We start from the raw sequence: 27,776 nt of genomic DNA, 5'->3' as shown, positions 1-27,776 counted from the left end.
TTCTAATTTTTTTCCTTTGAAAAATCTCTTTTTTATGGTAAAAGAAAAGTTTTGACCAAATTTCGTCCAAATTAAAAGGGGTCGATTCCAACTAATGGTCGATTTGACATGGAATAACCCATATATACATTGGATGTATAACTTAATTTTTACAGATTTTTAAGTAGTTTTTTTAATGATAAAAAAATAATGAACAACAAACTTAATCTTGGAAATATTGTCCATCGTGCTCTATGACCTTGCGCCATCTATCAGGTAGCATACGGATGCCGTCGCGAAAGAAACTTGCAGGGTTCGAGGCGATAAAATCATCGACGAATTTACGCTCATCATCCAGCGTTTTGAACTGTTTATTCTCTAAACCATGCTGCATTGACTGAAACAAATGAATGTCAGATGGAGCCAAGTCTGGCGAATATGCCGCGTGCGGAAGAAATTTCCATCCCAAATTCAAGAGGATCTTTTGAGTCACGCGAGCAACGTGAGGCCGAGCGTTGTCATGCATTAGTATGACTTGCCGGTTTCCTCACCCAGTAAATGGCCTTTTCTGATCCAGCTCTTCACTCCATTTGTTCAACTGTCAATTGTAACGCTCTGCTGTCACCGTCTGACCAGTTTCCAGAAATTCATAATAAAGCACATCTTTTATGTCCCACCAGATACCCAGAAGAACTTTCTTGAAGTTGCTGTTCGGTTTCAGCGTCGATGTAGAGGGTTGCCCGGGATCTACACACGACTTTTTACGTTTGCGATGCTCGTAAAAAATGTATTTCTCATTACCCGTCACGATTTTCGACAAGAAGTCCTTGTTTTTGTTGCCGGGCAAGCAGTGAAAGACATATGTTCATACGTTGATCAAGGTTTTGTTCGGTCAACACACGTGGAACCCATCTTCTAAGTTTATGAATTTTTCCCATTTGGTGCAAACACTTGGAAATAGCTGTTTGGGTGACTCCTAATTGAGCTACAAGCTCTTTTTGCGTTTGCATTGAGTCCTCATCCAATAAAGCTTGCAATTCCGCATCTCCAAACTTTTGCGGTTGCCCAGGGCGCGGCTTGTCATTAAGATTGAAATTACCACTTCTAAAACGTTTGTACCAATAATTACATGCTTTATAAGATATAATGTTGTCACGGAAAACACTACAAATTGATTCCCGTGCTTGCGAAGCATTTTTTCCTTGTTGGAATTCGTATAAAATGCAGAGCCGAATGTGATTTTTATCAGTTGTCAGCGTATACGTTACTATTCTGAGAGGTTATGTAACTTGTGTAGACTTATCGTTTGGCGTGATAAACTCTTGTATCCGATCTTAAAAAAAATCACCGAATACCGCGAAATATTTCTGTTTTCAATATAATTTTAAGCTCTAACAAAAAATTTGTAAGAATTAAATCATACACCTAATATATATATGTGGTGGTTCGGCTACACTCCGCGAGATGGCATTCACAACTCGAGCCTCTCACAATACCTTGTCCCTAAGTCTGTTTCAATATATAACATTTCCAACATGTAACTTCCAACACAGCGTCTTAGGTGGAGTATACGATAGACACACCTAACTGAGGAGTCTTAGCTATCGTAGACTATACGCCTTTCACCCCACAAATACATTTTTCTATCTTTCCTCTCCTCATTATCACTCACAACGTTTCACTCTTTGGTAGTTGGCGACTTAGCAGTGAGTATTGCAATCTAATCGTAAAGTATCATCGCCAAATATATATATTAGAGTGATTCAAAAAATAATAAATTTTTTTTTTCTCGCAAACAGGTTCAAAAGTTTCATTTAGATAAAAAAAAGAAGCCTGTGAAAATTAAAACTCTTAATATTAACATTAAGAGGTTCCGCATTGCAATTTTCTATTTTCCATAAGAATAACATGTAAAAATTATTTTTCATCTTCTGATTTTTGTAAGTAACTAACGATGCGTCATAGGAATAATTGACAGGCATAATTTTGTAGGTTGTTCAGTCACGATCTTGACTAATTTGAATCAAGCTCCGTGCATTTCCGCTAAGTCCGGGAGTTGCCGAACTCGCTACTGACTGAAGGTCAGAATAGTGCCGGGTCACTCGCTATTTGGGCCTGGTACATACAATTTCTTATTCAGGACCGTGTCAAGACGTCTTGAGAACCCGCTACAAGCTGGCCAATCACATAATTCGTTTTATATTGGTCAGCCAATGAGAGAGTTCGCTATCAACTGCTACCTGTTGACGCGCTTTTAAGCTAATGGGAAAATTCGTTATATGCAGCAAGGCTGCCACGTCGACACCAAGCTTCTCGACGACTCAACGACGCTACCATCTTCAGGATTCTACAACGTGCTTCGCTACTTGTTACCTCGTGTTCTTGAAACCGCTTCGCTATTCTTTTGTTATATTAAACTAAACCGCTACGCTAATTTCTCTCAATATTTAGTCAGTAAAATTAAGGCTACTATTTATTGAGAATAGATAAACTTTTATTCTCGTGTAATTAGTATCTATATTAATTTCCGTTAATTTAACTGCTCTCAGCCACGTGTCTTTTATATACGTGAATCTTATCACCAAAGTTGCATTCGCTATCGCATGTCTGTTTTGTCGCATTCGCTATTAAGCATAATTTCTTACAATTTAAGGTGTAAATAAGCGTAAATATATCTCTCATTTATTTCTTGATAAAAACTGTGTAATTTTTAACTGTTTAATTCCTTACGCCTAAACCAGATCCATTTTAGTTTATTCGCTCACTTCACATAGGTAATTGAACGCTCTACAAAAAAAGTCTCATATCATTTTTTGATAAATCTATTCGTTTAAAAATCATTTGAGGTTGAAGTCGAATTTATATTAAATATTGAGATTTTTTTATTTTTCCGGCAAAACTATCAGACCTATTAAAAAATATCGTGGAACCTTTTTTGTAGACAATTTTATTCCCTAAAAGTTATTTTGAATAAATTTTTTTCGAATTGCGCATTGTTTTCTAGATATTTTTATTTATATGTCAAGCTCATAAAATCGATCAGAAGACTATTTTTCTTATGAGCTTGACATTAAAATAAAATATCTAGAAAATAATGTGGAACTCGAAAAAACTTTATTCGAAATAACTTTTAGGAAAGAAAATTGTCTACAAAAACGGTCCCATTACATTCTGTAATAGGTCTGATAGTTTCGCTGGAAAAGTAAGAAAATCTCAAAATTCAATATGAATTCGACTTCAACCTCAAATAACTTTTGAACAAATACACTACTGGAAAAAAATTAAAACTACTCGAAAATCTTATTGCATGCAATTGTTTTTTTATGAGTTTTTCAAACTCTAACAAGTTACGTTTCATGCTATAGTTTAAAAGTTCAAGAACGGAAAATCATTACGGGGACCCGGTGGTCTAGAGGCTGAAAATTTCATGATTTAAAAAAAATTTTTTTTTATATCTTAATAAGAATCAAACCTTTCGAAATTTTGAGGGATTATCTTATTGTTATTAAAATATACAAAAATCCTTATAGTTAAGAAAAAGAATTATTTTCAATATTTAAAAGATGGCGTTGAAGCCAGCGCTTAAAAAAAAAGGGACCCGGGCAGCGTAAAACAATTCAGCTCTTCTATGGATCTGAAACAAAATAATTTAATAGATTTTTAATCAGTATAAATATACCTATCGCTGGAACTAGAATAAAAAAAAAATTTTTTTTTTTGAAAAATGGCACTTTGTTGAAATTTGTAGTCCAAAAATTGCATTTTTTTTCTTAAAACTTTACATGTTCAAAAATAGAAGTATTAAACGCAAAAATTTCAGTCTAGTTCCAGCGATAGCTGTTGGTGTATTAAATAACATATTTAAATTTAAAAGCAATCGACCGGATAGTTTTTTTTCAACTACGCCAGGCAGAAAAAAGTAGTTTCGAGATAAACGCGTTAAAAGATTTAGTTAAAGAAATTCTGAAGAAAACTAGATTTGAACATATATTTACGATTAATCAGCTTTTCCTCCAGCACCATATTTTTTTGTGCATTTCTTCGATTTTTCTTGTTTTTCATTATATGTTGACTTGTTTATCATTATTATAACTTAGTTATAGAATTCGAATCAGATAATTTCCGCCAAACAATAGAGAAAAAATTACTTACTCGGCCAGCTTGCTAAATAGCTTTTAGAACATGAAATACTGGGAATATCATCACTATATTTCAACAGTATATTTTTGAAATACTATACTTTCGAAATATGAAAAAAAAAAAAAATTACGAAATTTCTAGACCACCAGGTCCCCTTAACGAACAAGCGGTTTTTTAAATCTTAATTTTCGATTATGTCCAATAAAATTTATTTATTGAGGCAGAAATCAATGTCAGTGACCGGAATCAAGATTTAAATGAGTTTTGGCTTAGGTTAGAGCAATAATACATAAAATATCCGAGAAAATCATTAAAAATTCTGTTTTTTCGATTTTTTCGTTCATAATATGATTTAAACTAAAGAACAAGTTTAATGGCATTATATGATGATCAAAAAAGACCATAAAGAGGAAACGTTTGTATAATTTCAGACACATTTTAGTACAGTATATTTTGATTTATCTGGAAAAAATAACATAGAATGTTATTTGTTTTAACTTTTCAACGCCGACATCTCTCGAACAAATTAACCGATTGACATGATTAAGGTGGCATTTGACGCGTTCTATTGAGTTCTAGAGCTGACTAGATTTTGGCGTCGATCGTTGAATTCGTTTCTGAGAAATCAATAAAAAACTAAAAAAAAAAAATTTTTTTTTTTGTAATTCACTAATATTTGCGAGTTTACCTGATCAAATGATCTAAAATTTCCAGAAAAGTTGATGACCAACAAGCTCTTTCGACTGCCGCTTTAACCATCCGAATCGATTCATTAGTAAAAAGGTTATAGACCATTCACACACACACACACACACACACACACACACACACACACACACACACACACACGCACTTGGGCAGCATTCTGAAAATAGTCAGAATAGCTTCCTAGGACCTCAAAACGTCGACATCTGATGAAAAATCGATTTTCGAAAATAGGGATGAAAACAATAACTTCCCGAAATTTTTGAAAATCATCGGTTTTCTAAGCGGGTAGTTAATAATTTTATCCATGTTATTCTTATAGAAAATAGAAAAAGTGCAATGCGGAACCTCTTATTATTAATATTAAGAGATCTAATTTTCACACGTGTATTTCTTTATCTAAATGAAACTTTTGAACCTGTTCACGAGAAAAAAAAAATTGTTATTTTTTGAAACACCCTAATATATATATATATTGCGTGTATACATATTTATATAATATACTTAGTACACAATGTACTACACATTTAGTTTGTTTATGTCTATTTAAATCATATGGACACTTCTGTAAAATCAATGTGTTTACAACAAAATTTAATTTGATGATTGTGGAAGTGTGGCACAGTAATTTATGAGTTGGAATTTAGGAATTATATCATACTCGCTGAACATAAATAAAATATAAGCATTAGAAGTGTCAGTTATTAGTTATATATTAAAAACCATTTAAATTGAATACAAAACACGTGGGTAAAATTTTCATTCATAGGTTACCTGTAACTTATTGTAAGTATTTATGAATTTCAATTATCATATTTGTATATTCACTGAGAGACACATTATCTTGTAGAAATAAGAATTATTTATACTTCAGAAACTATGTTTGTTGTATTTTCCGTCGAATTCCATTCTATTATTCAATGAACTATTTTTTTCTATACCAAATAATTTATGTCAAATCTTTATGTAGTAAATACGAAAAAACTAAAAAATTATTTGAAAAATTCCAAATAAGTATTTTAAATTATATGAAATTAATTGTTTCAGGTTATACATTTATAATTACATATGATACATAATATATATATATATATATATACACATATATATATGTATATATATATATATATATATATATATATATATATATATATATATTCATATTGAATTTATGTTACATTCGATTTTTTTTTCACGATAATCCTAAATCGGTTTCAAATCTACAAAACAAAATGCATGCCAAATTTCAGCTCTTAATTTCGATATTACCCGCCCCCCCCTCTCCCCATAGTCAAACTTTTAAATGGAAATAACACAGCCAAAGTTCTGTTTATAGTTTGAAATTTTTTTCAACATGACATAATGAACAGATCATGCCGACCAATGATAATTCTTATAGCAAATTTAACTCTCTTCAAAAAAGGTCTCTTATTATTTAAGAAAGCGATTTTTCGCTATCTTGACTGGTTCAAAAGTTAATCGAGGTCAGTCAAGATTCTAGTCAATTTTATGGTTTTTTTTATTTTTATCGTTATTTAATAATTCAAAAATGAAAAAAGGGAAATGTTTATATTCATAATTTAGATGACTTCGCTGACCTTGACGTATGTTCTGAAAGAAAAGTAATATTTAATTGAAAAAAGGGATTATAAAAATTACATTGAATTGAAAAAAGTACCAATATTATCATTTTTTTTTTAATCATAGAGATACTTTCGTAAAGTTGGTACATACTTTTTTTCAGCGCGTTAGGAAACATTTGATGATGATCCTTAACCAATTATACATATTGCATTTGTTTTTCATCCTTAATATAATGTTTACAAACATCACAACTTTTCACTTGTATAATCCTGGTCGTTTTCCGGAATAGCATCGATTGGAATTTTTTCTCTTCCCGTATGCACCTTAGCTACAATTTTTAATTTTGTTTCTCGTGGAACATCTTCATCAAAAATTGCCATGATTGCTAACTCTGGCAATAAGTATCATAAATGATTCATAAATCTACCAATCTCTACAGTAGCAAGATTACTGTTAATCACTTTAAAGTTGTTTAGATCTTTTATTAATTGTAGATCATGGTACGGAGCTTTTACATTATTAGATGATGTAAACCAAGCTTTAACATAAACAGTTGTTAGAAAAACACATATTTGTCGAAGTTTATTTTCTTTACCTTTTTTCAAAGATAACTGTTCATAAAACAGGTACATTTTTGATACGTAAATGGCTTGTGCCATCCATCGTGCATAATGGCAAGCTTCTGACTTACGAAAGCTAAATTTTTCTGGGATAACTTCAACAAAGGCTGAGTAAGCTTCAAAAACTCTTTGTAATTATCACGAGGTAGCTTTGTTGTCAGAACTTCAGTGGCAAAAGTTTTTATAGACCTGATTTTTTCTATTATTAACGCGTTCTCAATTTTCGGATCATTTAATTCTGTTTTGTAATTCAATTTATTTAAAGCTTCCCATTGCTTTTAAAATCGAATAAAGAGTGGAACATTAGGCCTAACAGTATTCGGTAAAACAGTTTCGAATACATATCTTAGGACAATTTCGAAAATGTGATGCCTACACGGAAGATATAATAAATCTCTTTCTAACAATGTCTCCAACAATGCAGCAGTACTCTTTCCAATGCCTATATTTGAAGAAGTGGTATAACAGCATATCGCTTTAACAGATGTGTCAAATCCCCAATCAAGTAATGTTTCGTAAACAATATTAGCTTGCGCCATTCCAGTCCCATCTTCACTCATTGATACACCTAACATAATTTCTTTGTTCTCCGGAGTGATTATTACTAGTAATCGATGAACAGTTTCGGTATTCAACAAATTCGGTAATAATTTTTCGTCCCAGTGTATAACGATAGATGATAACTTTAATAAGTCTTGGAAGTGTTTTTTTATTTCTATCGATTTTGACTCTCACAGAGTTTGTCGATGTCTTCGAATGGATGATCGATTGATAATCAAAGAGTTGATATCCACATCTAGTCGGTTCATAACAATAAGCGACTGGCAGATAGCTGTTATTATAAATAAAGCATCTCTATCGCTTACTTTACACCGATATAAGGTAGCTACAACTCTTCCGCTGAGAATATCATAACTACCTTTTGTTTTTTTTGATTCTGATAATCTGGTAGTACTTGAAAAGTATATTTCTCCACTCGATGCAGATAGAGCACTTCCGTGGCTAGATAAAAGTTCAACATTTTTGTCTAAGAATATTAATATGACGAAAAGAATCTTTACCTTGATAAAGAATAAAAAATTAACTGATTATTTGATTCTTATAATTTATCCAAAATGCTTTTTTTCTTCACTCTTTTTTTTTTTGTTCTTCTAACTAGATTTTTTTGTTCAATTTATGATCATTAATCATCGTCATCATATATCGTTTTAATATTTGCAATAAAACAAATGCGTTCATCCGATCTTTGATTAATCAAGAATTCTTTAGAATTTTCATCGATAACGTCAAATATATTTGACGGTGCAATGTCAAATAATTCTTTCAATGAACATACAACTTTATTTTGATTTTTTACAGCCACGTCACTCCGATTTTTGTGTTTGACAAGTATGCGCCACTCATCGTACAATGTTTTCAGTTTATCTCGGCATCTTTGCACATCTTGAACAGGAATTCAAGCTTTTTTCCAAAACACAATAATTTCATCAATGACTGCAGCAATACTTTCTGGGATAGAAGCATTTAAAATACGTGTATGAAAAAAAAAAAAAACACTGTTCAACGAGTAGTCTGCCGGTAGAACTTTATACTGAAGCGAATTCTCACGTTGATATTTGGTGGCCTTAAAAAAGGCCGTTGGGGTCTTGAGAAAGACCGTTTGAGAAAGAGACGTTGGAGCTGGAGACGACGATGTAAGTTGACTATTGGTTCTTATAAGAACCGTTTGGTTTGCTAGAGAAGTCTAGCTGGAGACCCTGAGGTCTCGTGAAGTTAACAAGTTCGTGTGAGACTAGCCCGGAGACGAGCTAGTCAGAACTTAAAGAGAAAGTTCTGAAAAGAACTTTTGGTGTAGAGATGCAGCTGGAGAAATATTCAAGCCTTGCTCGCTTGAATATTTATTCTAAATCGCTGATAGCCTTGCTCGCTATCTGGAGAGTATTCTGCACAGTAGGACTGATCAGAATGGAATGATGGCCGCTCTCAGATCACCTTCTTTTATACCTGAGAGTCCGGCTTCTAGAATGTTCTCGACGGAGTGGGAGACATCGGTATCTGCGCTCCAATGAGATGCCTGGCTTTCAAGGAGAAGGGGAAAAGTTAAGCGCTGGCCAATGAGATGTCTTAGCTGAGTGTGGAGGGGTCGAGTTAACTCCTATTAGTCGTTCGCGTACTGAGAGCGAGCAGTCCCTCTCATGGTCCGTGCGAAGTTAATGAGCCATGGAATCTCTCCATGGTCCGCGTAACGTCGATGACTTAATTTCGAACATTCTCCCCCCCAATTCCGCAACCTTGTGAGGAATTAGAATCTTCTTCTTGCGAGTCGTCTTGATGAGGTGAGATTGGCAACGGAGCGAGCTTGACTATCGGCCGAGTAAGAGTTGAAGTAGCTGTTTTGACTGTTACGACTCGACACAATCCATCACTACCAGGATGAAGCTGAATGACCCGAGCGAGAGGCCACTTTGATGGTGGAAGTCGCTCATCAGTGAGAAGTACTAATGAGCCAACTTGAATGGTGTCTTGAGTCTTTTGCCATTTTGAGATTGACTGATGAGCTTGAAGGCATTCTGTTGACCACCTGTCCCAAAATGTCTGGAACCTCTTTTGAATTAGGTGGAAATGAGAAAGTCTTGATTCTGGTACGGAGGATAATGATGGTTCGGGTATTGTAGTCAAAGCTTCTCCGCGAATGAAGTGTCCTGGAGTTAATGCTGAGATGTCGTCCGGATCATCTGATAGCGCACTGAGCGGTCGGGAGTTAAGTACAGCTTCTACTTGTGCAAGAAAGGTTGTGAAGTCTTCAAAAGTGAGAAGAGTGTCTGAGATGGTTCGTTGAAGATGATGTTTTACAGACTTGACTGCTGCTCCCCACTTTCCACCCATATGAGGCGCACCCGGTCGATTGAAAATCCACTTTGTACCATCGTTAGTGAGAATCCGTTGAAGCTCTTGAGATTCCTTTGTTGCTTGTCGAAATAGGTCTTTAAGCATAGTGTCAGCACCTTTAAAATTTGTACCGCAGTCGCTTCGAAGAGTTTTACAGATTCCACGACGACTGGTGAAACGTCGAAATGCTTTGAGAAATCCTTCTGCTGAGTAGTCTGAAACCGCTTCTAAATGAATAGCTGACGTTGTGAAGCACACAAAGACTGCGATCCAGCCTTTGAAGGTTTTTGCACCTCGACCTTGAAATGTTTTTAATGCGATAGGACCTGCGTAATCGACACCAGTATGCTCAAAGACTAGAGATGGAGTTACTCGAGAGGTTGGAAGCGGCGCCATGAGTTGTTGAGCTCGAACTCCACGTATTCGAGCACACACGAGGCATCGTTGAATGAATGATTTTATGGGAGCTCGGCCACCGATGATCCAGCAAGTCTTTCTGATGTACGATAGAGTTAACTGAGTACCACCATGAAGGGTTTTAGAGTGAGCATCTGCGATGATTAGAGCTGAGAGCTTGCTGTGCCGGGGCAGTATAGCTGGGTGTTTGCTGTCCGCCGACAGTTGAGAATTCTGAAGATGACCTCCAACTCGCAGTATACCAGTGCGGTCAACCATTGCCGTCAGTCGAGAAAGAACATGATTTTTGTGAAGACCCTTGCCAGCTTGTATAGCTTTGATTTCAGCAGAGAAGTATGCCTGTTGCGTCTCCCGTATCCAGAACAGCTTTGCAGCTTCTAAGTCAGCTGGATTAATTGGTGAGATGGCTAAACTAGCATTTGGTACTCGTTTAAATCTGGAGATGGCTCGCTGACAAATTGCCGTGATTCTAAGCAACTTAGAAAGGCCTTTATTGAAGGATTTGACTTGAGGCAAGTCAATGAGATCCCATAATACTGGCTGAGACGTTACTGAAAGTGATACGCCTGGTCTTTCTTCCAAATCATGTTCTGGAGATGGTGCAACCGCTGATGGCCAAAATTCTGGAGATTGCGAAAGCCATGGTGGCCCAGTCCACCATAACGCGTGCTCAATAAGTTGGGAAGCGCTTAAGCCCCGAGAAGCACAATCTGCTGGGTTGAGTTTTCCTGATGTGAATCTCCAATGAGCATTTGGAGTAGCTTCGTGAATGGCTGATACTCGATTGCCCACAAACTCTTTCCATCTCATTGGATTGTTTTTCACCCATGCAAGGGTAACCGTGGAGTCTGTCCATAAGAATACTGGCACATCATTGAGATTGAGAGTCTTCTGAGTGTGTTTTACTAGGTTTGCAAGTAGAGCAGCAGCTGATAATTCCAGTCTTGGAATAGTGAGACGTTTAAGAGGTGCGACCTTGGTTTTTGAACAAACTAACGTGACGACTGATGAGTAGTCTGAATCTGTCACTCTGAGGTATACTGCTGCTGCCATTGCTAACTGAGACGCGTCTGAGAACCCATGAATTTGTATTGAATAGGCTTGAGAGTGCAGGTGTAACCATCGGGGTATCTTAATTGTCGATAGTGTCTTGAGATCGTCTCTGAATTTCTCCCATTGGTGAATTATTTCAGGCGTTAGTGTGTCATCCCAGCCAATCTTTTCCAGCCAAAGTTGTTGCATCAGAATTTTTGCTCGAATAACTACTGGAGATATAAGTCCAAGTGGATCAAAGAGTTGTGCCACCTCGGAGAGAATGGCGCGTTTGGTGATGGTTTGTTTGAATGAGATGTTCCCTTGAAACGAGAAGATGTCTTCATGAGGGTGCCATGTGATACCTAGTATCTTTGAGGTGAGATCTTCGAACGTATGAACAGCAGGAGCTGCTTGAGTTGAGGTACTTGGTGGTGAAAATTGAGAATGATTGCTTTTCCACTTGTCAAGTGGTAAGCAAGCTGAGAGGCACATGTTATTTAATTGCGTAGCAATATTCTTGAGTTGTTCGAGAGTTTCTGAGCCACCTGAGATATCATCGACGTAACTGCCTTTGAGAATTGTATCGACTGCGTGTGGGTAATTAGGGCCTTCATCAGCTACTAATTGCTTCAGTACTCGACAAGCAAGATATGGAGCTGACCGTGTACCATACGTGACGGTAGTTAGTTGATAGGCTCGAATATTGAAGTCTTGGTCTACCCAGAGAATACGCTGAAGGTCCCAATCATCTTTCTCCACTTTAATTTGACGGAACATCTTGACTATGTCCGTAATGAAAATGTATTTGTGTTGTCTGATGTAGAGCAAGACGTCGAAAATGTCAGACTGGGTTTTGGGACCTGTATGCATAATGTCATTAAGTGAGACTTGAGATGACGTTTTGCTGGATCCATTGAAGACTACTCTGAGCTTTGTTGAGGTGCTCTGCTCCCGTAATACTCCATGATGCGGAAGATAATACGTATGAGGAGGCTCTGGAGCGTTCAACGGTACAGCAACCATATGTCCGAGGTCTTCATACTCTTGAAGAAACTTGATGTATCGTTCTTTAAGAGTTGCATCTGAGGAGAGTCGTTTGAGAAGACGTTGAAGGCATCGTTGCGCAGTTAACTTGGAATTACCCAGTCGTGATACGTCTGAATTTAGAGGTAGTCGCACAACGTAGCGACCAGAATTGTCTCGATAATGCGTAGCCGTGAAGTGTTCTTCGCATTCTGACTCTGCTAGATTTAGTTGTGGCTCTGATATAGTAGGGACTTCCTCTTGTACCCAAAATTTGGTGAGTGTATCTTGTAGATCCTCGTTACTCGTCAAATGAAAAGATCGCAGAGGCTTTGTTTTAGGCTCAGTAGATGTTTGACCCAGAACTGCCCATCCAAAAATAGTATGCATAGCCATGGGTTCCGAGGTACCTCTCATGACTAACCGAGATGATCTGAGTATGCTTCTGAGATTGTCTGCACCAATAAGGATGTCAACTGGACCTGGTGTTAGGAAGTCTGGATCAGCTAGTTCTAATTTGTTGATGTGATACCAGTCTTGGTTAGTAACCACTACCGATGGGATGTGAGTGGTAATTCGGGGTAATATATGAGCGTTCAGTTGTATCTGAGAGTTCGAATGTGTGGACTGTAGATTGAGTACAGCTAGGCCTTGAGTTGTGCCGGGTGAGGTGCTACCAACTCCCAGTACTGAAATTGCTGCTGGCCTTCTGAGAAGTCCAGACTTATTGACTAGCGTTGAAGAAACTAGTGTCAGTTCAGAGCCTGGGTCTAGGAGAACACGAGCTTGATGTTGAGTGTTGTCTGGTGATATGACAACTACTTTGCAAGTAGCTAGTAGCACTGCTGTTCGTGATTGAACTGTTGACACTGGACGAGAAGTCCTTTTTCTATTTGTTTGAGAAGTCGGTTGTTGAATTGTCTGAGATGTCTGTTCCTGATAAATTGTTTGAGAAGTCTCAGAGACAGTAGATGGAAAGGTGAATTCAGTCGGAGTGGACGCGTTACACTGTCTCTTGAGATGTCGACGAATGCTCCGAGAAGTCCTACCTAACCTTCATTGTGGTTGAGCTGAGCTGGTAGTAGCTGGAGTAGAATCTTGTGGAGATTCTGATATGACTTGCAGCCTTTGGGGATCTCACATTTGCGCAGATTATGCCTACCAAGGCAATTGTAGCACAGTCGCTCTCTGCGGACTATGTCCATCTTGTCATTGTAGCTGAGTTGGCTGAATGCTGGAAAGAAGGCTATGTAGTGAGATTTAGAGCAAGCACTACAATAATTGTTCAAGTTTGGCTTGAAGGTCTGAGAAGACGTGGATGAGTGAGAAGACTGTTGTGGAGCAGACTGAGCTAGATGAACGTAGGCTGGAGGAGTTCGCTGAGATGCCTGAGAGTAACTTCTTCTGACTGGCGTTGATGAGGCGGTCTTGACGGGAGGTGTTTTCTTCGGAGATAGCTGACTCTCCATGCTTTTCAGAGCTCTGGCAGAACCAGTCAGAACGGTCTTGAGTTGATCGTAACTTGGGGACTCAGTGCTGGAGCCCAAATGAATCTCCCAAGCCTCCCGAGTGCGGACATCAAGCAATTGTACGATGTCGTGCACGATGAGATCATCCCAGGTGCTAGTGGGGCAGCCAAGTGCTTTCAGAGCATTTAAACACTCTGAAACTGTGGTTAAGATGTGGTTCAACTCCTTGGCTGATCTCTGTTCCATTTTCCGCAGGGCCCGTAATTTGTTGAGATGAGCAGTCTTGAGAAGCCTCTTATTCTCGTACCGTGCTGTGAGCGTGTCCCATGCTGATGCGAACGAGTCTGCTGATATCTTAAGGTTGGCTATTAAACTAGCCGCGTCTCCTTCCAGACTGGCGCAGAGATAATGCATTTTCTCAACTGCAGAGATGGACGGATTCTCTCCGACAAGTGAGACGAAAAGATCTTGAAAATGCCGCCATTCAGAGAAGCTCCCAGAGAATTTTGGAATGAAGATGCCTGGTAGAGATGGTCGGTGATGAGAAGCTCCTTGAATGCTTAGGTCAGCAAGAGAGTTGCCAGCTGGCGGTTCCGTTGCCTCCAATTCAGCAATGCGAGTCGAGAGAGCAGCCTCGGAGAGTACATATGCCTTCATTGCTTTCTCATACCACTTGTTCTTGAAGTAGTCATGATCTGGAGAGACGTCGGATTTCGATGAGACTAGCTTCTCATGGTCTGCTTCGAGTTTCTCCCAGTTAGTCTTGAGCATTTTGAGTTTTGCCCTGGCAGCATGAATGTTAATCGCTGAGATGACGTTGGACTCGACTTCAGTTGCGAGCTCTGTGATGTAGATGAACCGACCCTCCTGGAGCTTCAATCTACCCGATGAGTTGGCCATGATGAGATGACGATGAAGGTTTCAATCAATCTAAACCTCCCGCAGCACTCCGTGCTCCGCAATGCGTTGAGCTTAGACTGATCGATCACTTGTGGATACGTTGGCCTCTTGACGATGTAGTTGAATTCAACTTCAATATAAAGAAATTCGGCTCGAAGGACCAAAAAATGTTCAACGAGTAGTCTGCCGGTAGAACTTTATACTGAAGCGAATTCTCACGTTGATATTCGGTGGCCTTAAAAAAGGCCGTTGGGGTCTTGAGAAAGACCGTTTGAGAAAGAGACGTTGGAGCTGGAGACGACGATGTAAGTTGACTATTGGTTCTTATAAGAACCGTTTGGTTTGCTAGAGAAATCTCGCTGAAGACCCTGAGGTCTCGTGAAGTTAACAAGTTCGTGTGAGACTAGCCCGGAGACGAGCTAGTCAGAACTTAAAGAGATAGTTCTGAAAAGAACTTTTGGTGTAGAGATGCAGCTGGAGAAATATTCAAGCCTTGCTCGCTTGAATATTTATTCTAAATCGCTGATAGCCTTGCTCGCTATCTGGAGAGTATTCTTCACAGTAGGACTGATCAGAATGGAATGACGGCCGCAGTTTTGAAATATCTTTATTAATGAATCCAAACAAATGGTTTACATATGTTTTATAATTTGTAACTTTATAAATTGTTCCTGTTCCTGTGGAACTCTACCAATTGTTTCTGTATTCTCTTTATATTTTCCTATTTTAGTTATTAAGATATGTAGTGTATTCGTGGTAAAAATTTGCAAAAAACCACTAGATCATTTTGAGACTTAAGCCTAACTTACAAACTAACTTAAACTAATTCGGTTAATATTTACAAAATATACAATATTTACATGTTTTGTTCGCTTATGCTAATTGTCCTTTAAAAGTGCACTATTTGGTAATTTATGCTTAATAGTAAAAGGTACATCAGTTACTTTATTATATAATAGATTTTTTAATAAGCTGAGATGGTTTGTTCGCTGATCATAGAATAATTTTGTTTGTTTATAAATATCGTTGTATATATCATCAATTTGCAGTTGCGAATGTAATTTTGTGTTAGAAGTTCGTGGTGCAGCATTGCTTATCATTCTGAGCGTTTTGTTTTCTATAGTTTTGATTCTATTTATATTTGTTTGGCATGTACTGCTCCAGACGGGCGCAGCATATAATAGAATCGGTTTTATCATGCTTTTATATAGAATTAATTTATTTTTGACACTAAGTTTACTATTTCTGCATAGGAGAGGGAGAAGGATACCTTTTATTTTATTAGCATTTTCACATGCATATTTAATATGCTGTGCAAATGTTAGTTTTTTGTCTAACATTGCCCCTAGGTACTTAACATAATTTTTTGGCTTAATCGTTACATTGTTTATCTTAATATTTAAGTTTACATCTTTAAGTTTTTTTCTTTTAAGATTATCCGCTTTTTTACTAAATATAATCAGTTCTGTTTTGCTGGCATTTATTTTTATTTTCCACTTATTGAAATAGTCAACTATTCTATCTAATTGTTTTTGTACTATATCAGTCGCGAGTCTTTTACTCCATGAGGCCGTGAGAAGAGCCGTATCATCAGCAAATAACCCTAATTGAACTCTTAGATCTTTAGGAATATTGTTGATATAGTATAAAAATAGTGTTGGTCCAAGTATGGATCCTTGTGGGACTCCAGCAACTATAAGATGTTTCTTTGACGTTATACCATTTATTACCACTTTAAAGTATCTATTTGTAAGGTAGTTGTATATAAGTTTTATAATGTATCTGGGGAAATCTAAATCGGACATAACCAAGATTAAGCCCAGGTGCCAGACGGTATCAAAAGCTTTTTCAATGTCCAAAAGTGTCATTGCAGTTGATTTGTTGATATTGAAGTTATTTGTGATATATGCTGTGATTCTAACCAGTTGATGTACTGTGCTCCTTCTTTCTCTAAAGCCAAATTGTTCATCAATTAGTAGATTTTTTGTTTTTTCAAAAGTTTTAATTCTATTTAAAATTATAATTTCAAAGATTTTACTTATGGTAGGAAGTAGACTTATCGGTCGATAACTTTGAGGGAAAAGCTTATCCTTACCTGGTTTCTGGAATGCCAGCACGTGAGCTGTCTTCCAAGAAGCAGGAAAGTAAGATTTTTTGAGGCAGCTATTGTAAATATAAGTTAATTGTACTATTGCTTTTTTAGGTAGGTTTTTAAGGGCTATGTTCTGTATGCCGTCTGGTCCTGGAGCTTTTCTCGGTTTTGTTTTTTGGATGGCTTTTGCAATTTCACGTGGGGATGTTAGTGTTATTTCGTTTACGTCCGTTGGAGTTTGAAACAATATTTCGTAGGCGTTAGATGCCTTTTCTTCGGTCTCTTCGTCGCCCATGTCCTCTGTAATGTGATGGACTGTTTCGAAATGGTCAGCAAGCGTGTTTGCTTTTTCGATATTAGAAAATACTAGTCCTTGTTTACTATGTAGTGTGGGTATACTGGTATTCGATTTTTTAGTGAAAGATTTCGCTGTTTGCCAAAGAGTATTATTTTTAACCGTTAATTTTTCTAACTTCTTGTCCCAGGTTTTATTATTATGTTCTTTAATTGCTTTTTTAATGTCTCTGGAGTAGTTGCTCATCAGCGTTTTAAATGATGCACGGCCTGTTCTTTGGTATGCTCGTCGGAAATTGTTTCTTTGTTTAATTAATTTCAGTATGTCATCAGGGAGTGGTTTGTATTTAGTGTCTGATTGTATTGTTGGTATTGCATAATTTATTGCTTTTTTGATCATGTTTGTGATATTGGAGGCTGCTTGGTCAATGTCAATTGTAGTTTTTAATTCTGAATTTATCGATAGTTCTGTGTTGATTAATTGTCTGAATTTAGTCCAGTCGGCTTTTTTGTAGTCAAGTCTCGGTATCCTGTCATTTGTTATTTTTTGCCTTTTTTCAAATTCTATTGTGATCGGTAGGTGATCAGAGTCAAGTTCGTTGAGTGCATTCACTGTGTTACTGTACTGAATATTTTTAAGAATAGCAAAGTCAACTGTACTTGGTAAGCCTCCATTTGTTGGGTACAGGGTGAAATTATCAGGAGCTATTATGGATAAGTTATTTTGATTTGCAAATTCATATACTACTTTCCCATTAAAATTATTGCTTTTGCAGTTCCATGTGGTGTGTTTAGCGTTAAAATCTCCGACGAGTATAACTGATCTGTTACTATTTATTAACTGCGCTAATTCTAGTTTGTCAATTTTATTTAATTTATTATTAATTGTTGGTCTAATGTATACAGTATATATGTTTATATTATTTATTTTAATGCCTAGTGTTTCTATGGAATTAAGTTTTACTTCATTGATTTCTTGGTAATTTATTGTGTTTTTGACAACAATTACCAAGCCACCTCCTACTGTCGTACCTAGTCTGTCCTGTCTTATAATTGTGTATCCCGGGACTGCGCTGAGTTTATTTTTTGATAATTTTGTTTCATTAACCAGCATAACATCCACATTATGTTTGACAATAAAATTTTTTAATTCTGACCATTTTTCAACAAGCCCATTCGCGTTCCAGTGTCCTAGCTTAAGATTATACTTATTATTATTCGCCATTTTGACCGAAACCAATTTAAGTTGTAAAATCTATTATTGCATCTAATTGAGCTTTCTTGTCATTAATGTGTTTCCGCAAGTTAGCATTTAATATTTTAATTTGGTTTAATAAGTTATTAAAATCACATATTTCATTAATTGATTTGATTTCTGTTACTAATGATGTTATAAGATTAATTTCATTATTATTACTATTCTTATTATTACTACTATTATGATTCAAGTTTTGACTACTAGTATTATTGTTATTATTATTATTTCTAAGGGTTCTATACTTATTTTTTGTTTGATTTTGTGGAGTTGCTTTACTGTAGTTGGATGATGGTGGTGTAGCTGTTAACATTCCTTGGGTTGTCGATGGCAGATCTGGATATTGGTCAGAAGTCCTTGCAGGAGGAGCCTGATATTGGTGTTTGGTTGTTGTTGAGTCTCTTCGCCTCAGGAGTTTGTCTAGATAATTCACGTAGCTTTCACAGCCTCTAAAGTTGGCAGGATGCAGTTCTTTGCAATTTACACACTGCGGTGGAGCGTCTTGTTCCTTGTTGCAGTCTTTGGTCGGATGGTCACCAGCACATTTAACACACCTTCATTTCCTATGGCAGTTCGATGAGCCATGCCCAAATTCTTGACAGTTGTAACACTGTGTGCCTTGTCTTGTACTGACGAAACGTTCTATTCTGACGATATAGGCTTCTATGTGTCTGATTTTATAGACTGCGTTTACATCAGTATTAGCAGCAACTGATAGGTAATAGAACGGGTACATAGTTTGAATGCCTTTTTTTGTCTTCATTTCAGATATTTTAATTGGTTCTACTCCTTGTAGTTTCAATTCCTCTATGATGTGTTCTGCGGCTATCCTAGGCAGTCCTTTGATTACGAATTTCTTTTCTTTGATTTCTGGCTGTGTATATGTGTGGTAAGGAATATTTTTTTTCTGCAGGTGCGCTTCTATGTTTTTGTGGTCAATAGTTGTGTATGGATAGATTGTAAATGTAGCTCTTGAATGCTTAACCATCGTGTTTGGTAAAATTGATCTTATTTCTTGTGTTAGTTTTATCATATTGTTGTGGTCTAGATCATTTGCTTTGATGACTATTGGTGCTGGTTTGCGTCTTGAATTAATTGTTTCACACTCTTCTTCCATATCACTATTTTCAGTGTCACTATTTGTTTTTGAATTTCTTTTTTTCTTTGGGTCCGTTAAAGGATCTTTCAAATTTCTTTTCCTTTTTGTTAACATAATAAACCCGTCCGGGTCTGGATCCCTAGTAGGGCCACTATCACTCATTTCTAGCTTGACTGCTAGAAATTTACTAAAATTCACTCAAATGTTAATAGCACAGAATGTAGATGTTTTCTCTTCACTGTCACTGTCAATTAAATCTGTCACTGTCAATTCAATGATTCGACTCAGTCTCAACTGTTCTATCTGTCTATGAATCTTATCTACCTTTTTCGAATGATGGCCGCTCTCAGATCACCTTCTTTTATACCCGAGAGTCCGGCTTCTAGAATGTTCTCGACGGAGTGGGAGACATCGGTATCTGCGCTCCAATGAGATGCCTGGCTTTCAAGGAGAAGGGGAAAAGTTAAGCGCTGGCCAATGAGATGTCTTAGCTGAGTGTGGAGGGGGTCGAGTTAACTCCTATTGGTCGTTCGCGTACTGAGAGCGAGCAGTCTCTCTCATGGTCCGTGCGAAGTTAATGAGCCATGGAATCTCTCCATGGTCCGCGTAACGTCGATGACTTAATTTCGAACAAACACTTTCAAAGCTTGCGATTTCGATGGTAATTTATTACCCACTATTTGGACGTCAACACCACCAATTGAAAAAATGTTTTGACGTTAACGAGAAAGCTCCATTTCTTCTGATCACTTCGAAATCAAATGAATAAAATTTATAGATTAAATTAAATAACGAGAAAACATTAGCATTAGCAAACATTTGTATATGATTTTGATAGAGTTGAGATAATAAATATAGTTTATGGGCATTTTTGAATTAATTTTGATGTAAAAAAAAAAGTTAAAATAAAATCTGATAGATAGCAGCATAATCAGTTTCTAAAATGTTCTTATCCTAAAATTCTAATTCGAAACTAGAGCTTATCAATATTTTTACCAATTGAAATCAAAATCTTTTAACAACTTATCAAAAATACTTTATGTATCTCAAAATTTAGAAAACAATTAAAACATACGGCAGGTCAAGAATGAAGAATATTAGTGTAATTACTGTTATAGACTGACGATCACTTTGCAAATTTTCTGAAAAAAATCATCGAGATTAAAAATTATAACCCATTTTTCATTTTTGAATTATTAAATGGCGACAAAAGTTGAAAAGACCATAAAATTGATTAGAATTTTGATTTTGACCTCAAATAACTTTTGAACCAGTGAAAATAGCGAAAAATCATAAGAGACCTTTTTTGTAGAGCGTTAAATTTGCTATAAGAATTATCATTGGTCGACACGATCTGTTCATTATTTCATGAAGAAAAAAAAATTTCAAATTATTAACAGAACTTTTCCCTTGTTATTTTCATTTAAAAGTTTGGCTATGGGGGGGGGCAGATCAATATTAAAATTAAGAGCTAAAATTTTGCATGCATTTTGTTTTGTAGATTTAAAACCAATTTAGGAGTATCGTGAAAAAAAATTTGAACATCACCTAAATCAGGACCACCCTAATATAGATCTATATTAGGGTATTTCGAGAAATAAAAAAAAATCAGGAGACACGATAGTGTCTCGCGCCAAGTACACGTTTAAATCAAACACATGTATCTGTGTGAAGTGTCATGGCGCGAGCCTACCGTGTCTCTGTATCGTAGACAGAACGGTATTTAGCTCCAATTTTTAAAAACTTTTTTAAAAAAAAAAATTTCTAAGAAATTCCCTTTTCAGTCGAAAGATGATTGATTGTTGGTCTTGAAATTATGAAACTTTACCCAATTTGTTGTAGTAACTAATTTAAATAATTAAATTAGACCAGCATATACTACAGCACCCCCATTTTTAATAATTTCACAAATTTTTTCTTAAGTCTATATTTTCTTTTTGAGCTTAAGTCTATATTTTTTTCTATAGTTTCATATGATATGAAATTTACCCTGATAGCCACCTTAACCGCAAGTTAACCTAAAGCTACGGTCGTATTCTGAAGCCAACTTAAAGGAAAATGTTGGAGAACAAACCGTCACGGTTAAGTTAACAGTAATTTTTCTGTAACTTGAAAATTCAATTTGACTACAAGTGTTCTTGTCAGATAATAATGCTAAGTTTATTGAAAGTTTAACGTTTATTTAAAATTAACGGTAAGTTTTTCTGTCAAATTACATTCAGATAACAGCAGTTGATATTTGCATCAACTTGCACGCAAGTATTATCCAGCCAAGGCTTGCCAGAAAGTTGTTTGATGTTGATGAAATTACCCTGATTAAAAACTCCGATTGAAACTGATTGAAAACGTTCTATCAGATTTAATCTGAAATTTCCGATTGAGTTTTGATCAGTTTCAATCGGATTCAATCGGAATCTTCCTAATGATTCTGATTGAAAGATGATCAGAAATTTCTGATTGACTTTCAATCAGTTTCAATCGGATTTAATCAGATATTTCCGGAAGGTTTCGATTGTAAATTAATCAAAAATTACCGATTCCCGGGAAAAAATAATTTTATATATTATTAAATGGTAAGAAATTAAAAAATCAAATATATTAAAATCTACGTTGAATCTATATTAACAATGAGATTTCATGTCATGAAGTAATATAGGATATACTATAATACCACGGGAAATGGCTCTTGTCACTCTGTCAAAGAACAGAGGAGTGCTCGTGTCAGAATTGCTTCCAAGTCTGGAATATAATACATCTGAACTACGCTTCTTAGCAGGGAAACTTCACAAGTGGTAGGCGCTATCTAGTGGCGAGCACCGAACTACTTCCACTGCTATTGCCTAGGACTGGTGAATTTCCTCTCTTCTACATATATCTTTTCTCCTGAGAAATTTTTCTCTTGGTTCGAGCAACTTTTTTTTCTGTTTGTTGGAGCATACGAAAATCCTTGCGTTAAACACCCCCATGAAAAAAATTTATTTAAAAAATATAAGCTAAAAAACAAAAAATATATTTTAGGATTTATAAAAAATCAATCAGAAAACTATTTTGTTAAGAGCTTGACATTGAAATGAAATTAACTAGACAAAAAGCGAAATTTTGAAATACTTTATTTATAATAATTTTTGAGAAATGAAATTACCTACAAAAAAGTTTCTATGAGATTTTCTGATAAAACTGATAGTTTCGCCGGAAAAGTAAAAAAATCTCAAAATTTTCTATAAATTTGACTTTGAGCTCAAATAACTTTTGAACAGTTAGGTTTATCAAAAAATGATGAGACTTTTGTTGTAGAGCATTCAATATCCTACAAAAATATATATCGTGCTTAATAATTCGTTTATTGGCTTGTAAGTTAGAAAATTCTAAAAAATAAAAAGTTTTTTTCCCGTGTTATTTAGATAGAAAATAGAAAAATTGATAACTTGATTAACTTTTTATAAAATTGATTAAATTGGAAAGACATGAAATTCTGTACTCGGATATTTTAAAAATTGCTGAATTAATGATAAATGAAATTCATCTCTGCCCAAATTTTAATAATTATTAATACTATCTGAATTGTTATTTTCCGATTGAATCCGATTGAAACTGATTGAAAATTGTCTGTCGAATTTAATCAGAAAATATTCAATAAATGAATTATTATTTTCTAATAAAGTCTATTTTTCACTTGTTTTATATAATTTTGTTAATAGTGAAAAAAAAACGGCTCATCGTACGAAAAAGATGCATATCACCTATCTTTTAGAATATTTCGTCCTCTACGCAATTGTTTATTATACTTCCTTGCTAAAAAAATCCGAGAGATAGCTGTATGTATAAGGCCCTATACTTAACCATATAGCACTTCTCATAGAACTCATTCATTCTCATAAAATCTCTATGGGAATGTATGAGAATCTATGAGATTTTCTAAACAGGATGATATTGCTAAAGTGCACTGTTTATAAGATACAATCAGTAGAACATTCTGCAGTGAAAAGGATTCATACTATATTAAGCTTACAATTTTTATTCTGTCTAATGTTAAACTACTCGTATCTCATAGATATTACGCACAACCCTATTAAAAATAAACGAGGGCCACCTCGTTTGTCATCTACCGTTAGCATTGATTCTAGCGACGCTAGCGAGACGCTAGCCAGTGCCTCGTTTCATTTTTACTAAGGACTTAAGCTATATGTCTAGCTCATCAGGAAGATAGTTTAAAATCAATTAGAACATTCTACACGGAGAAATAAAAACTTGATCAATCGGGATAAAATCTAGAAATAATTATTATTTTCCGATTGAATCTGATTGAATTTTTTTCAATCAGTTTTAATCGGATTCAATCAGATTCAATCGGAAAATAATCGAAAATTATAATTATTATTTTCTGATTGAAACTGATTGAATTTTTCTCAATTAGTTTTAATCGGTTTCAATCGGAAAGTAATTCTTAAAAAATTATTATTTTCCGATTGAATCTGATTGAAACTGATTGAGATATTTCAATCGGATTTAATCAAATTCAATCGGAAAATAATCGAAAATTAAAATTATTATTTTCCTATTGAATCTGATTGAAACTGATTGAATTTTTCTTAATCAGTTTCAATCAGATTTGATCAGAAAATAAAAAATGTTTTTTTTCGATTGAATCTGATTGAAATTCAATCGAAGGCCTCAAACGCTCCCGAACATTTCTGATTGAAAATTCGTTTCCGATTGATACTGATAGAATTCTGATTGAGTTTCAGTCAGATTCAATCGGATTCAATCGGAGTTTTTAATCAGGGTAGCTGAAATTCGCTGCCTGAATTAGCCAACAATTTGACAGCAAAAGTTGAAAATAACAATTTGCGGTCAATTTTTCTTCAATTTTAAGGCAACTTTTCACGACAAAAAAAAATGAGTGTGAATGTAGCAGACAGCAGAACAATTTAAAATTTAAATAAATAGAGTATAAATTGAAAAAATAATATTTTCAAAAAATGCACTTGCCGATTTAAAAAGTTTTTAAATGCGTATTTTTTTCAAATTTTATTTTACTAATTACTTATAGTATTTATTAATCAGTTTAAATTTTAATGATGTCTGTTCCATTGACACTCATAAAAAAAGTCAGTGTTATGTCCGAAATTGACATAAATGAGTGTTGTATAGGTATTTGGCCCAAGCCGAAGCTTATAGACCGGGAACCCCAGAGACCTTAATTTAAGGAGAATAGGTTTATTTTTAAATTAATAACACGATGTTAAAATGTTTGATCTTAATTATATTGCCAATTTAATTTACAAAATTTCGAGGTTTGAAGATTGTGTTTTTTTTTTCTTTCTATACAATGTTGGATTTAACCCCTAATCGTAACAACTACAATTCAGATATCTTTTAATATATTCCGAAGATCACGGTTAACGGATTAAAACTAGAGCATAAAAGGTAATCACGATTCTAAATTGCAGTTTCAAATTAAATTGTAACTTAATTAGCGCAAGATGATTTTTAAAATAATCTATTAATATGGCGAAACTATTTAAAACACCTTTGGAAAAACAATTTGAAGTAAATCGGAGACGAGGTATATTATCAATTGATTTGAGTTTATATAATTAAAAATCGTACCTGGATTTTCTTTTTATGTAGTACGCTGGTTTACTTATCTAGTTTTTGCTCACGTTTTTTTTTCTTTTTCTGCTCGACACTTATTCTTTTCTATTGCTGAACTTTACACTAGGCTGGTCAGGACACGAGAGAGCGAGTAAATGTGAAATCTGCCTAGATATAGCGGTTTTTTCGGGTGGACCCAATTCCGTAAGTTTGGGGGAATTTCCACGCCTACGCTCTGCCGTGTCCATCCAACTTTTTCCACCTCCTTCCGAAAACCCATTGTTTCGGGGCCGCACTATCCCTTCCACATTGTTTTTCCCGCTGACGTAGTTGCTTCGGACCCCCTCTACATGGGTCCTCCACAACCCGCCCTTTAGCCTTATTGGATAAATTATTTTTTTTTTTTTATATGGTTATATTATTGTTGAATTATACCATCTTGTAAATCTTATAACTATATTATTTATAAATGATAATTTTATAGACTATATTATTTATAAATGATAATTTTATAAACTACATTATGTTCATAAGCTATATCATTCTGTGGGTTTTATAAACTATATTATTTATAAATGATAATTTTATAAACTACATTATGTTTTCTAAACTATACTATTTTATCGTTTGTAATTTATCTCATTCTATAAACGGCATTTTGTCAAGAATAGTATTAATTATAAATTACACCATTTTAAGAATCGTGTAAATCGTATTGGTCGTGAGCTGCATCATTTTATAAACAATATAAGTTTTACCACTTACAATTTATATCACTCTTATAGAATATATAATTTGTGGATTAATTTCCTCTCCATTAATTAATTGAATAATATTATTACCTATGGTCATTTTATATTTTTATTATTTTTATGTTTTTACTCATTCTGGTTACTTAATAAATTTTGTTTGAATGTTTATTTTTTAGATTTTAAATTTTATTCTATTATCATTTTTGTCTACGTCGCTTTCTCTTTTAAATGGTTTTATTATCTTAATGGAAACCTTGTTGCTTGTTTGTTTAACTATTCACTTGTTCAAACACCATAATTTATTTTTAAATGTTTCTTCAATTTGGAAAACATTCAAAAATTCATTACAGATATGTATTATTTAGTTTAGGTCTTATTTAGAGTGTGCTGGCGATAAGAAAGTGCGTCAGCAGCCACTCTGCCCCTGGGTGAGGATTAAAATTCCTTTTCACCCAATATAATATTGAAATATAGATTAGGTGTTTGAACAAGTTTCCTAATGTCAGCCAAAATGTTAAGTAAAACATAAAATGTAAGATTTAAATAAAATAAAATGAGATGAAATAATATATAAACAAACGAAAATAGTCTGGACGTAACATCAGTAATGTTCATTCGTGAGTCCAAATTTAAGTTCCGTTTTGACCGTACTTTTTTCGAAATATAATCTACGGTCAAAGCAGACGTTGTACCATTGAATGCTGCATAAGCGTACGTCTGGTTTAACCGTAGTTTGAGGAGTTTTGTCCCGTTTTGACGAGTTTACGGTCAAACCAGGCGTTGAATAATAATAATCGTAATAATAATAATAATATTGATCATAATAATATGAATAGAGTTTTGGAAAAGAATAATAATAATTTTTAGTATGTAGGGGCGCGGGTTCGAATCCCTGATAAGCCGCCCCCTTTTTTTATTAAAAATAATAATAATAATAATAATAATAATAATAATAATAATAATAATAATAATAATAACAATAATAATAATAATAATAATAATAATAATAATAATAATAATAATAATAATAATAATAATAATAATAATAATAATAATAATAATAATAATAATAATTTCAAAATTAACTTTATTTTTTTTTAGTTTTATCTTCTGTTGATCATTTATTTTTCTTTTTTTTTATTTGCCACAAGATGATTTATGTAGTCAGCACAATCCGTGTCTAGTATGACGCTTTCATTGACTAGGATACTTGCCCAATCTAAAAAACGAATTAACTTCACTGTTATTTTTACCATAGGACAATTTCTTACCATTTATTAATTTATGAGTATCGATTTTAAAAATAAAATTTTACTTTAGGGTAAATTACAAAATAAAGTCTAATGGGATATGATTGCTGTGTAGAGTTCCAAATATTAATGTAAATCATAGGAATAATTTTTTACTTCAGCAGAGTTAAACTTATCGTTCTTTTAAACCCTGATTTTGTGCTATAAATTTTATAGACATTATTCAAATAAATAACCCATAAATATTTCTATAATTTACGTCTCTTATTTGAATTTTCATAGTACTAATACTTATATGAAAGCAATATTTACATAAATTAGGTATTTAACTTACCATACAGAGCTCGGTATAGTTCTACATTAATACCTGGGGACCCACCAGGAACTCCTTTAGCTAAATATTCCTTGAGTCTATCACCATAAATTTCTAATAATGTTTCTTTGACTAAAATTTTCCAATCATATTTTCCTCTAGAAACTTCACTTTTTCTTTCGATATAAAGATGAGTACTTCTTGGTAGATAAATCTCGTAATTTGGACTTATTTTTTTGTTGATCGCTGCTGATTTAGTGTACCCTCGCGGTTTTGATTCACCCTGGAAACACCCCGGAAACACGTTGGAATCACGGTGGATCCACGGCGGTTACACGGTGGGTTTTTTGTCATTTTATCACTGT

General features: G+C 34.7%; 2 protein-coding genes across 2 annotated transcripts; both read right to left on the bottom strand.

Annotated features, from left to right (window-relative positions):
- Positions 1-9,284: 9,284 nt before the first annotated feature.
- Positions 9,285-14,761, bottom strand: LOC103579072 (uncharacterized). The gene is made up of 2 exons (XM_053739519.1): positions 13,447-14,761; positions 9,285-13,252 (listed from the first exon to the last, which is right to left on the bottom strand). Exons 1-2 carry the CDS (start codon positions 14,759-14,761, stop codon positions 9,285-9,287), a joined length of 5,283 nt encoding a protein of 1,760 aa, XP_053595494.1.
- A 4,197-nt stretch (positions 14,762-18,958) lies between these two features.
- Positions 18,959-19,663, bottom strand: LOC103576134 (uncharacterized). Its single transcript, XM_008556189.1, has one exon. It carries the CDS (start codon positions 19,661-19,663, stop codon positions 18,959-18,961), a length of 705 nt encoding a protein of 234 aa, XP_008554411.1.
- Between the last annotated feature and the right edge of the window lie 8,113 nt (positions 19,664-27,776).

The sequence above is a fragment of the Microplitis demolitor genome, chromosome 5 (genome assembly GCF_026212275.2).
Source record: "Microplitis demolitor isolate Queensland-Clemson2020A chromosome 5, iyMicDemo2.1a, whole genome shotgun sequence".
Taxonomy (NCBI): domain Eukaryota; kingdom Metazoa; phylum Arthropoda; class Insecta; order Hymenoptera; family Braconidae; genus Microplitis; species Microplitis demolitor.
This window is presented reverse-complemented; position numbering and strand designations above follow the sequence as displayed.

What these genes read in the sequence shown, in the direction of transcription:
- LOC103579072 (XM_053739519.1), bottom strand. Translation starts at nt 14,761, where the DNA reads ATGGCCAACTCATCGGGTAGATTGAAGCTCCAGGAGGGTCGGTTCATC. An exon ending in TCAGCTCAACCACAATGAAG is followed by an intron (nt 13,253 to 13,446) that starts GTTAGGTAGGAC and finishes CAGTGTCAACAG; the next exon opens with TTCAATCACGAACAGCAGTG.
- LOC103576134 (XM_008556189.1), bottom strand. Translation starts at nt 19,663, where the DNA reads ATGAGTGATAGTGGCCCTACTAGGGATCCAGACCCGGACGGGTTTATT.